Source organism: Tuber melanosporum (genome assembly GCF_000151645.1).
Source record: "Tuber melanosporum whole genome shotgun sequence assembly, scaffold_17, strain Mel28".
Classification (NCBI taxonomy): domain Eukaryota; kingdom Fungi; phylum Ascomycota; class Pezizomycetes; order Pezizales; family Tuberaceae; genus Tuber; species Tuber melanosporum.
In genome coordinates, this window is record NW_003298830.1 from 558,357 (window position 1) to 570,961 (window position 12,605).

The following is a 12,605-nucleotide window of genomic DNA, read 5'->3' on the forward strand; positions in this document are numbered from 1 at the left end:
AGAGTCATGGTAGTTTAAAGTCAGGTGACCAAAAAAGGATTATGATTACGACTACCTTCACAGATATAACCCTCAGATAAAACTGATTATTTCATCAATAATGAAGACAATTGGAGCCAACTCAGTTCAACTTGAGAACTAGACTACAAGTCTAAAGACTCTGAAGATTGGATAACTACTATTGGAAACAGTATGATTCTGAGTTAGTTATATCATAATTAGCAAAGAGGGTGTGGTAATTTTCAGGGTCTCCAGGTATTCGCACCTTTCAAGAATACCTAACATTGTGAGTTATAATCTGAAAGGTACATAGTAGTATGATAAATAGATGTAGTCCGCAAATACTCAGATGTGGAATATAAATATCAAAGTACCTTCTAAGCTTTAGACATTATCAAGCAATGGAGAAGAGATCTTAACAATATAATATTGTTTTTACGATTCTATTTTACTTTACAAAATTTACTTTGCTCTTAGTCATAAACGAAAAGAGTAAACTCGAGCCTTCCTAGACAATCTCCGTCTACAGAAACGAATTTTAGATTTGCCTAGACAATTCTGAAGTCTATCAGATTGTGTCCGCCTAATACAACCAACCAATACCTAAAACTTCAGATTGATAAGTTAGAAAGTAAAAAAAAGAAGAAGTAGGTTGTTCTTGACCCCAATACTGTCTTTGCAAATATGGAAAGTATAAAGAGGTTATTGGAGGAGGCAGAAAAGGAACACAGTAGCTGAGGCAGAGAAAATTAAAATTGTTGAAAAAAAGGCTCTGGCAAAGGCTAAGCAGCCATCTGCAGTGGAGGAAGCATTAAATAACTCTAAAGCTTTTCAAAAGCAGCAAATAGAAGCCTGTATATTTGAATGGAAGCTGTAGATTAGAAATATTTTGTATTCAGCTGTTGTACCAAGGTGGTCAAAAACTAGGAGTGGCCAAAAGCCCCCTATACGATCTCACCATTCCGGGGTCTTATACCGTGCTTGGTCTTCAGAGCGCAAGTAGCAAACCTGTGTTTTCATATCAGTCCCTTAGAAAATCTGCCTATTTGATCACCAGAGGGGCATGGTGTGATTCTCTTAAGTATGATACTAACTGTCTTTACAAAAGGTTTTATTGGGAGAATTCTGATCGTAACTGCAGGTAAAACTGAAATGAAGCTATAAGATGAAACACCATTGTAAAGACTAAAGAATCGTGGGGAAAGTTCACATACAAGCAAGTTCCTTAATTTTTTGCTTGCACTCTACAACTAGTTCAACTAACTGATAGAACAAGACAGTAATATAATAAATAACCAATCAACTATCTTCCTGCTATTGTATCAACTCCTACACCTATTTACTATTATCTCTGATTGTCCATAGAAGTTTCTCTTTCCTGTACATGATTTCTTGCATCTAATAGAAGTACAAAAAAAAAAAAAAACATGGTAAAGAATACTGGCTAAGCCCTCCAGATTCTTCTAATCCCATCTTTCTCATTTCTATTAGACGTACTTTTTTTAAAGTGCAGTGCTAAAGTCGCTACCTGAGTAAAGCTAACAAATAAAAATATATGAATGAAGGAGTAAGTAATAATATATGGTAATCAAAAAAAATGGTAATAAATATGGTACAGAGAACAGGGAAAATTATGATATTATATATATTGAGTGTGGTTGGTATATATCAAGCATGTTTTAAACGTGTTAGGCAGGTTTTAACTATGCTACTAGTAGATGGATTGTGAGTACTGGTATGTCAAGTAGCATCTATGGTTTTCAGTCATTTCCAATAGCAATAACTACTAAAAAGTCTAAAAAATTAACATCTATCAATTCAGATAACTAGATACTAGTTATCTTTTATCTTATGTTAAGAAGAGAGTATAAAGTAAAGATACTTCAAGTTCTCCTTTGTAATATCATTCAGAAGGAGTTTTTTTCATGCTTTTAAGTAATTATACTATACTAGTACTAGTAGCTCTCAGATATAAATACCTTCTAACTGATTTTTTGATAAGTTTAAATACTGGAAATAGTTAAAATTTTACACAGCTCCATTTGATAGTGAAAACTCTATTAGATTACTGCAGTGATCAAACACTCTCTAGTTAGACTGTTAACAGAGAAAGATCAAACCTTTCTCTTCTTTGGTATAGTAAAGGCATGTCAAATATTCTAAACTGTAATAATTTTCAAGTTTTAATTTTGAGCAGAATTTGGATATTACCATCCTTCTGCAAATATCCAAGCTTAGGCATACCAGTAGCTGATCTTGTGATCAGTCTTGTGAGTTTTCACTGACATAGACTATCAAAATAGTTAACATTTAATATAAGACTTCAAATTCCCACTTGTTTTCCGGTCCTAGTATATAGGAAAGTATTGATTCTCAGGCTGTAGTACAGTAGGGTGGGATTTCCCGCAAACTAAATTATTGTTTACTTGTACTTGTGCTTTCTATCTATTAGTGGCTCCTGCATATCCTCCACCCCCCCCCCCCTCTCTCTACCTTTCATTATTACTTTCTTGAGAACTCCTCACTTCATCCTATCCGTCAGGAGCAAGAACCTGGACTGTTACCGGGATAATAAATTATATTGAACGATTACATAAACCGACACCTCCTGTCACGTGTACCACGATCCCCAGACAACAACCGGAAACCCCACCATCCCTCCGGCGCCCCCCATCCGCCGTCCCCGCAGCTGTCCCGGCGAAAGCGAAAATGTCGAAAAAGACAACCTTAATCCACGAGAACTGGGTCTTCAGGCAGGCATCCCCCGCACCCTCTGAACTAGCACAATTTCGCCCAGTCTCTCAATTCCCAACAAACGTGCACCTAGACCTCCTCCACCACGGGCTCATCCCGGACCCATTCTTCGCGAAGCAGGAAGTGAACGTGCAGTGGGTGGGGGAGAAGGGTTGGGTCTACAAGACGAGCTTCGCAACGCCGGGGGCGCACTGGGTGCTGGGGGGGGAGAGGCATGTGCTCGTGCTCGAGGGGTTGGATACCTATGCCATCGTCAGGGTTAATGGCAGTGAGGTTTTGAGGAGCGATAATATGTTTGTTACTCATCGGGTGGATGTCTCCGGGATTTTGAAAAAGGATGGCGGCGGCGAGGAAGGGGAGGGGGAGAATGAGCTGGAGATTGAGTTTGATAGTGCGTTTTTAGTGGGAAAGAAGATTGTTGAGGAGTGGCCGGGGCATAATTGGGGATGCTGGAACGGGGATGCTAGCCGGCTTGCGGTGAGGAAGGCGCAGTATCATTATGTTTGTTTCCCCCACTCACTGTCCGACTCGCGCTGCTTGGGGACAATCGATTTACCGAGTTAGGGATGGGATTGGGGCCCGACATTGCTTACTTGCGGGCCCTGGAGACCAGTCTACCTCGAGTCATACAACAGTCGCATTGCCGAGCTCTATTTCACCATTCACGTTCCTTCGAGTCTACATGACGTTATTATCACTGCGACAGCCGAGGTTGAGGGTCCCTGCAGTGAGGTTGTCTTCGCATTGACTTCCGCCTCCGGAGTGAAGATCTCTCCATCAACCGCTTCTGTATCGAGGTTCAAGAGCGGGAACGGAGCAATTACAGAGGCCAGGTTTGAAATCACCGACCCAGAGCTATGGTTCCCGCATGGGTATGGCGCACAGCCATTGTACAGACTCAGCGCCACCCTCGGGGATCGCATCGATAAACTTTCAAAGACTCTCGGTATCCGGAGATCGCAATTGATCCGAAGGAAGTTTGACGACCCGGAACAGAAGGGGGAGACGTTCCTGTTCGAGATTAACAATGTTTCGATATTCTGCGGTGGAAGTAATTGGATTCCAGCGGATAACTTTATCCCCAGGATTACCGATGAGAAATATCAGGAATGGTTGGGGCTGCTTGCGGCCGGGAACCAGGTCATGGTTAGGTGACCTCCCCCCCTTCACAAATAGTAAGAGTAAGGAATTACTGACCAGGGCGATATCCAATGGCTTAGAGTATGGGCCGGCGGTATCTACGAAGAACAAATCTTCTACGAAACATGCGACAAACTCGGCATCCTTGTCTGGCAGGACTTTGCTTTCGCCTGCGGTAACTACCCAGCCATAATCCCCGAGTTCCGCGAGAACGTCCGGAAAGAAGCTATCGATACCGTCATGAAGCTTAGGCACCATCCCTCGATCGTCATCTGGGCAGGAAATAACGAAGACTATGCATATATTGAGGGCCAGCCGAACCAACTTGGATACAAGCACGAGGACAAGGACCCGGATAACTGGCTCAAAACTGGATTCCCCGCGAGGTATATTTACGAGAAGATATTACCAGAAGTGGTTGTAGGGTACGGAGGTGGTGCACCATATCATCCTGGAAGTCCCTTCACACCCGGAAAGGGTGATAGCGCAGATAAAACGGCTGGTGATATCCATCAGTGGAACGGCAGGACTCCCTACTCCCCTGCTTCTCAGGTTCCCTGCTAACGAAACCAGTCTGGCATGGAAACCAAAACAGATATCAAGAGTTCGACACCCTCGCCGGGCGCTTCGTTAGTGAATTCGGGATGGAGGCTTTCCCCGATATCAAGACAATCGACTCCTACCTTCCCAAAGACTCCAAAGACCGCTATCCACAGAGTTCGACCATAGACCACCACAACAAAGCCACCGGGCACGAGCGCCGCATAGCCCTCTACCTGGTAGAAAATATCCGCTATACATTCTCCCCAATAGAGCAATACATCTATGCAACGCAATTAATGCAGGCCGAGTGCCTCTCAACCGCATACCGTCTCTGGCGCCGCCAGTGGCAAGGCCCCGGGAAGGAGTACGTCGCTGGAGCACTGGTTTGGCAAATCAACGACTGCTGGCCGGTGACTAGCTGGGCGATTGTAGACTACCATCTTCGACCCAAACATGCCTATTTTGCGGTTAAGCGCGAGCTGGAGAAATTCACAATTGGCATGAAGAGGGTGCAGGTCAATACCCCCAAAGACAAGTACACGAATGCGTACACCAACGTGGACGAGAGAGTGCAGGTTTGGATCGGAAGTTTCGTAACCGAGGAGACTAAGGGTGCCAGCGTGGTTATTAGGGCTTTTCACCTTTGTGGGGACAAGGTCGCCGAGAATACGCTGAAAGACGACGTAGCTCTAGAGAGCAACCGGTCTATGGAGATCGCAGATATACGCATCCCAGGGTGGGACGGAAAACCCGACTCGCACCGGGACATCGTCTTGGCAGCGTACCTAATCGACAAGGACGGAAGCACTCTTGCTCGAAGAATCGGCTTTTTCGAACCCCTAAAGTAACCACCCTTCCCACCCACTTCTTGTTGCTAACAAGGGACAGATACCTAAACCTTCAAATCCCCAAATCCCTCAAAGTCAGCGTAGAAGACGGCTGCGTGCGCTTATCCACAGATGTTCCCGTTAAGGGCGTTGCGGTGGAGTGCACAAAAAAAGGTATTGCGTTTGAAGATAATTGCGTGGATTTAGTACCTGATGAGACGGTCAGGATTGGGGTCAAGGGGTTGGCAAAGGGTGACGATGTTACGCTCCGGTACTTATCGTAGGGTAGAGTTGGAGTGAGGGTGTTCGAAATTAAGGACATTTTTCACTACGGTAGTGGTGTTCAAAGTTAAAAGAATTGGAAAAACAGTTACTGTACTTTCTTCAGTTCAATTCGCCGTTTCCTATAAACTTGGCGCATACAAAAACAGTTAACTTGCTCTACAATACTATTTTTTTCGGGTATGGACGGAGGTCAAGAGATCGGTGGCGGCCACGCAATTCTGGTAACAGAACTCTACTAGAACTCAGAAGTGATATCATATCAAGCGAAGGGAAAAATCAAGAACAAGTACAGTATTGAAAGCTCGCATCCTACACTAGAACTATTTTATCAACTATCTTTACAAGAAAGGTCACTTGGTTTCAAGATTTTTCTGCACCCGTGAAATCCACACGCTTTACCCCTCCCTGGTCACCAGAAAGGTGAGAATGCTACCGGCCAACACAATGAAGTAACCAAATACACCTTCCCTTGTCTTCTCGAGTACTCGTTACTGAAAATCATCTTTCTTAAATTTGAATGCCCCTATTATCCCTATTATCATTCAAGTAGGAAGGAGGTACGATTATAGACGGCCCCAAAGGCGCTACTGTCAAGCTTATTCCAAAACAATTGTGTGCGATTGGAAAAAGGAAAAACTCAGATTCCAAGCTTCTGGTGGTATTGTATCCAAGGATGATAGGTGCATGGGCTTGGGGGGGTTGAAGCATGATACTAGCAAGTGGTACTAGAGTTTGTGGAATGATATTGATATCTACTTTACAGTTATGGTTTTTCTCTTGGTGCAGCTCGTAATCAGGATTCATCATAGGCTACTTGAGAGGGTAGCGAGCTCCACCGCCTCCCTCGCAGGGGATACGAGTATCGTACTTGGGCACTCGACCTGAATGAAAAACGCTGGCTGACTCGCACTGCTTGCTACCCAGTCAGCTACCTGTAGTCTATTACTCGGCCTGCATAGGAGTACTTGTAACCTGATAGGGAAGGGTTGGGCCAAGTTGGGCGCAGTATCCGAAAAGCACAGCACTTGCATATACTTGCACTGTACGGGTGCTCGAGTGCAATATGAGACGACTTTCCCATGACTAATGCCCGCCGTTTATTTAACCAGCCTTCTGCTCAATTACAAGTAGTATCTTCACAAACCGATCACTCACACACAACTCCAGATTCCGACGCAGATCTCCGGCAACCCTCTTGTACCCCCCCATGAGACTGAACCGCCAGCCTAAATTACATTCTCCCCGAGCTGGGCCAGTGGTAAATTCTACGTTGTCCTTCACAGCTTAGATTCCAAACTCACAATAGAAAACAAAAGGTTAGGGTTTCGTGTTCTACCCAATCCTACAATTATGCGTACTTATCTAGGCTAGGCATAAAATTTAGGCTAAACTAATAAGCTATGATGAGGGCTTGCATCAACAAAAAGCGACATTCAGGAGAGAGAGGGAGACTTCATGATAGAATTGATGGCCAACCAAGACCCAGAACAATTAGCACGTCTTGCTTCCTCTCTTCTCCCCTCCTCACCTTCTTCTATTCAGCCAGTGCACACGAGCTGGGACTTTTTACCCTCTCTCATTGATAAGTCTCGTATCCACTCATAATCTGCTTTCCCATCTCTACTCTATCTTTTTCGCAGTTTGTCAGAAAAATGTCTTCAAAGAACCCCTCCTTTGTGTTGAGGTCCATCAAAGACGTTACCTTTGAGGATCGCCCGGTGCCAAAGATTCAAAACCCAACTGACGTACTCATCCGCGTGAACGTTACTGGGATCTGCGGTTCGGATGTAAGCCCCTTCTAGCCCTCCTCTTCTGCCCTTTTGTTGAAGGAATGGGGAAAATCTAAAAACAAACCCCAGGTCCACTACTGGCAACACGGCCACATCGGCGACTTCATTGTCGAAGCCCCCATGGTGCTCGGCCACGAATCCGCCGGCACGGTGGTAGAAACAGGACCCAAAGTAACCTCACTAAAGCCCAATGACCGTGTAGCCCTCGAGCCCGGCGTCCCCTGCCGCTCCTGCCCCTTTTGCAAGGCGGGGAAGTACAACCTCTGCAAAGACATGAAATTCGCTGCGACACCGCCATACGATGGGACGTTGGCAAAGTACTACATCCTCCCGGAGGACTTCTGCGTGAAGCTTCCGGAGTGTGTAAGTCTCGACGAGGGCGCGCTCGTGGAGCCACTAGCTGTAGGGGTGCACGTGGTCCGGCAAGCGGACATCAGGCCGGGCAACTCGGTAATCGTGTTTGGCGCGGGACCGGTAGGACTGCTATGCTGCAGTGTCGCCAAGGCATTTGGCGCAACGAAGGTCATAGTGGTGGACATCGTCGACTCGAGGTTGGAATTTGCGGAGAGGTACGCTGCAACGGGAACGTTCAACGCGATGCACTCCGAGGACCCCAACGTCAACGCCGCTGAGATGATCAAGCGCTTTGATCTTGTGTTTGGGGCCGACGTCGCTATCGACGCTAGCGGCGCTACCCCCAGCATAAACACGTGCGTGCACATCCTCCGCACCGGGGGAACTTTCGTGCAGGTTGGTATGGGCGCCGCTGAGATCGCTTTCCCCATCTTGAAGCTCTGTGCCAAGGAGATTACCCTGAAGGGTAGCTTCAGGTACGGTCCCGGCGACTATAGACTCGCTGTGGAATTGATTGCTAGTGGAAAGGTCTCGGTGAAGGACCTGATCACGGGGAGGGTCAAATTTGAAGACGCCGAAAGGGCTTTCGAGCAAGTGCGCAATGGGCAGGGTATCAAAACATTGATTGGCGGACCCTTAGATTAAATTCCCTTTTAAAAAATTTCTCCATTATACTCCCCCTAGTAGCCATCATTATTTATTTCCTCTAATTATGCACTGCGCAGTAATTGATTGTCTGATAATGACCCATCATGAGGGAAATCGAACCATCTTCAGGCTCCCATTAATCAATTGCACAGAGTCAACTGGCCCTCGAACACCTGCGTTTATTGAGTTGCAACTAGGTATTTCAAGTGTTGCTACTGTGGCAGCAGATATATCCTGCTACCGTAGTTAGGTAGATTTGTGCCCCTTTCATCTAGGCTGAGGTTAACAATATTATATTTTATGTATTTTTGAACAAAACATAAAAATCCTCAACAGATGAAGTGAAATCATAAATCATAAATACTGACCACCGGTGTATAACGGCAAATTGGTAATCTCAACTAGAATATCAACGATGAAAAGAAAAAAGAAAAAGAGAAAAAAAGAGAAAAAGTAGGTCTAGTTGTGAGCGAGACAGGTCCCGGGGGGTGGACCACAGATTACTGATGACGCCCAAAGGCCTTTGGCGTTGGATATGATAAGAGGGGGATAGCGAGTGGTAGTTCGTGGGGGTCGCAAGATTATTCTAGGAGGTTACTTTTATCCCGAAGCTGCGGTGGTTCACGAAGAGCATCCTCCAGGCATATTTCACTTTTCTTATCACGAGAGGACTCAAGGTAATGGGGATATGCATGGAGGGCAAATTGATATGTCTAGTGATCCATCGAAGGATAGAGAGGGTTGATATATATTCCCGTCTTCACAGTCAGTTTGGACTATGATAAGGGGGTTCATGATTGTACCGACAGATACTCCATAACGGTCAAGTCCCGTTCTATCCCGCTCACTCTACCTCTGGGCCAGTTAACCGCTATTGCCCAACATTCGGGCACCCGCACACTTGCAAGTGTATTCCAAAAGATCACGGTAAATACAATAGCTCAGTCCAAGTGCCCAAGAACCATGTCTCGCATTCCTAAAATACTTGGCGAAAATTCTCAACTCACTCAATCAATCGTAATTTCTTTTCCCCGACGCCCCCCAGAAATAGTGCCAATGCACAAGTCAATTATTCTACATTGCATCCTCATTCTTCCCCTCACCAACGAGTAAACGGATTTGGAAGTGTACAGTATGTGGGGAAGGGAAAAGGAACTCAAAAAACATCCGGAAGGGACCTGACTGCCACTGATAAGAGTTTCGTCCGGAAATATACCACCTGGCTGCTCGAACTACCCGTACGAGTATTGGATGGTCTTGGGCAATAGTTAAAAACTTACTGGCTAGGGCACGTGCGTGCCTATCACTTTATAGTATCCTTCTTTCCGGTCATAAGTCACTACCCTTCTCTTGAGACACTCGGCAAAAACCGGTAGCGCAGCGGTACAGTCAGCGGAATCGACACTCTCTGAACCAACACTAAAGACAGGTGTATAAACAAAACATAATCAATACATCCTGATGCTTCCATGGATCACCACGCCTATCTCTGTGTCTCCACGCATACCCCCCATTCCTCCGTACATTCCTGCGATAACTAAGGAAAGACATGTCTAAAACAATCTAACACGCTCCTGAACCATCCGTCAGACTCCCGGAGCTTTCACGATCAACCTGCAACATCGCACACTTACCGGTAACTAACTAGTACTGCCCCCTTTAGTCCCTGGTTTTGTTATTTAATTCTAATTTTAACCCTTTTGATTTACTGTTATAATAGCACTACCATTCTAAGTCGTTCCCGCAGGCTGATCGCCGACAACTCTCAAGCCCGAAATCCCATCCTCCCCACTGCCCAGTCCCTTATTGTGCAATAACAAAGTCTCAGGCCTCCACCAAGTCGCTATGGCGTCTAAATCCTCCTTGTTTCTCGCACCTACATTGCTATCCCATCAGCCCACCATACCATACCCCCCAGGCCTACACACAACCCAGACGCTATCTCCATTTAGGTTCCGATGGCTGGCCTGTAATGGTGTATACGTTGAGTACTATGGGGTACGGGAAACCACTCTATCTTAGTTGGTGTATGTGTCTTTTAAACAACTAATTTGTGGTGGGGCACAGCAGATCTAATCCTTGTGGACCAAAGGACACCAAACCTTTATTGGTACGAGTAGGGATGTTGTAATAAGAGAATAGAGAAGTAAAGAACAAAAGTGTAACAAAGTAATAGGAAATCGTCTAACTAAATAACGAATGAATGTGATGATGAACTGATATGAAAACAAGTGAACAAGCGGAAAACAAGACAGCCTTATATCCTCCTCCAGAGAAACCCTCCTGTCCTCGCATGCTTCCTGCGCATGCCTAATCTCACATGAGATTGTTCCGCTCTACTTCCTTTCATCATGCAGTGCTGAATTCTATCCAAGGTGACCGAGGATATGGTTGTTGTTCAGCATCAGCACTGCTCGCATTTCATGGTAGGTGATGTTGGACGGAAGTGTTCTTGGCTGCTCACCGCACATTTCCCTTACGGCAACGACCACACAACCCTAACCCTCTTGGTATCAACTACTCCGACGCCTCGATGTTTGACTACTGGCTAGCCCTACACATCAAACACCATATGCAACAACATCCGCGACGATACCTGCGACAACTCCATGTTAGGGCGTTACCCCTATCATATGGAAATACCGAATATCCTCGGCCAGAGCATACCCTCGGCCAAAGCGGCACAATGGGCAATAGTGAGACTGAACGTGATAGAGAACACGGCATACACTGGAAGTATGTGGGAGCAGATCAATATGATCTCAGGAAGGATAAAAGGCAGCTTGTTTTCCCTTGTTAGTTGTTTTCGTTCGCAATCCAATCCAATCTGTCTCTCTTTCCTCCATCACTCGCATTTGGGTCATATCAGTCTTTCCCTTTTTTTATACACTATCGTTGTTCTTTGTGAGAATATTTCTCCAGTTAGGATATTGAATTTTATCTTTACATCTTTGCCTTGCCTAAGTCAATATTGTCTGAATCGCTGCCGTAATCCTTTGTTGTTTAAAAGGTGATTCGGTGTTTGTGGTAGTCGCACTATGTATGCAGGGTGGATGTTTGGCCATGTATGAAGCTAACTATAGTGAAACCGCTGGTGAGGAAGGATGTGTAGCGGATCATAGTGGTTCCGTTTCATGTGACTCCGCGAATGGGCAAATATGTATGTGGTGAGCAGCTGAGAATGACGAATCTCCAACAGTGTCAGTGGGCATTGCTCCGTGTTGTGGTGTGTGTGACGTTTCCTGTCATATTTGTTCCTCCGTATCTAGAGTAGAGCCTATCCTCTATTGAATGAACTAAGTTCCATCCTTCTCCATCTCCGTCATTCAACAGTATAGTCGGGAAACTGGAGGTGTAAGATCTACTAGACATCAGGAGGAACATAGTCGCATAGGCAGTAACGGTGAACTCGCAGGACATATCGTGACGGCAGTAAATCCTGGGCGGTTCTTATTCCAAAAGGAATACAGCCCCACCCAACCCGGTCCCCTCTTCACCACAAAATGTCAATAACCTCCTATCATATATAACCCCCTCTATGAGATTTACGACGGAAAACTGGGGAGATTTCTGATATTGAAACGCATTTCAATACCAACTTACAGTCGCTCAGCAACCCTTGTAGTGTTCTCATATTAGTCATGTACTGTACCCTCCAAATTATTGGATATTAAGTGTCACACAATAAGCCCCATCTCCCCGCTTTCTTCAACTATACTCACAGAATTCCATAAACTCCCCTAACACCCCTACAAATTGTTTTACCATTTCTACATTCGACTTACACCTTTGGCGGAACACTATGGCCCAAAATACACACATACAATCAATCAGCGTCGGCGACGGCAATGCCCATTGCGGCAACACGAACATAACAAGTAATTTCAACCAAACCATTTACAAATCCGATGAAGATGCGCAGATTATGCGTTGGCTCTCTCCTCTAGAGCCAAATAACAGGCATCAAAGCGTGTGCAACGAGCGGTTTGACGGTGTGGGTGATTGGCTGTTGGAAACCAGCGAGTTTCGGGAGTGGAGGGGTTGTGAGGGTGGAGCCGATGGGGCGGTCTTGTTTTGCAGCGGGAATCCGGGAGTGGGCAAGACGTATCTGAGGTAAGTGGCGGGATTCTTTGAAAGAAAGCGAAAATTGCTGACGATCGGAAATACTAGTTCCCTGGTGATTGACAATCTATGTGATCAAGCGGGGAAGGAGAACATCGTTGTTGCAGGCTTGTACTGCGACTTCCTTGCTCACCAAGAGCAA

At 45.6% G+C, this 12,605-nt stretch overlaps 2 protein-coding genes; both read left to right on the top strand.

Annotated features, from left to right (window-relative positions):
• Nucleotides 1-2,709: 2,709 nt before the first annotated feature.
• Nucleotides 2,710-5,729, top strand: GSTUM_00005036001 (uncharacterized protein; the record flags this gene model as incomplete). XM_002837019.2 has 6 exons in its annotated part: nucleotides 2,710-3,069; nucleotides 3,091-3,255; nucleotides 3,319-3,905; nucleotides 3,975-4,446; nucleotides 4,500-5,281; nucleotides 5,326-5,729. The coding sequence occupies 6 exons, from the start codon at nucleotides 2,710-2,712 to the stop codon at nucleotides 5,546-5,548; spliced, it is 2,589 nt and encodes an 862-aa protein (XP_002837065.1). The 3' UTR covers nucleotides 5,549-5,729.
• A 970-nt stretch (nucleotides 5,730-6,699) lies between these two features.
• On the top strand, nucleotides 6,700-8,398 carry GSTUM_00005037001 (uncharacterized protein). XM_002837020.2 has 3 exons: nucleotides 6,700-6,807; nucleotides 6,921-7,336; nucleotides 7,409-8,398. Exons 2-3 carry the CDS (start codon nucleotides 7,202-7,204, stop codon nucleotides 8,336-8,338), a joined length of 1,065 nt encoding a protein of 354 aa, XP_002837066.1. The 5' UTR covers nucleotides 6,700-6,807; nucleotides 6,921-7,201; the 3' UTR covers nucleotides 8,339-8,398.
• The last annotated feature ends 4,207 nt before the right edge of the window (nucleotides 8,399-12,605 follow it).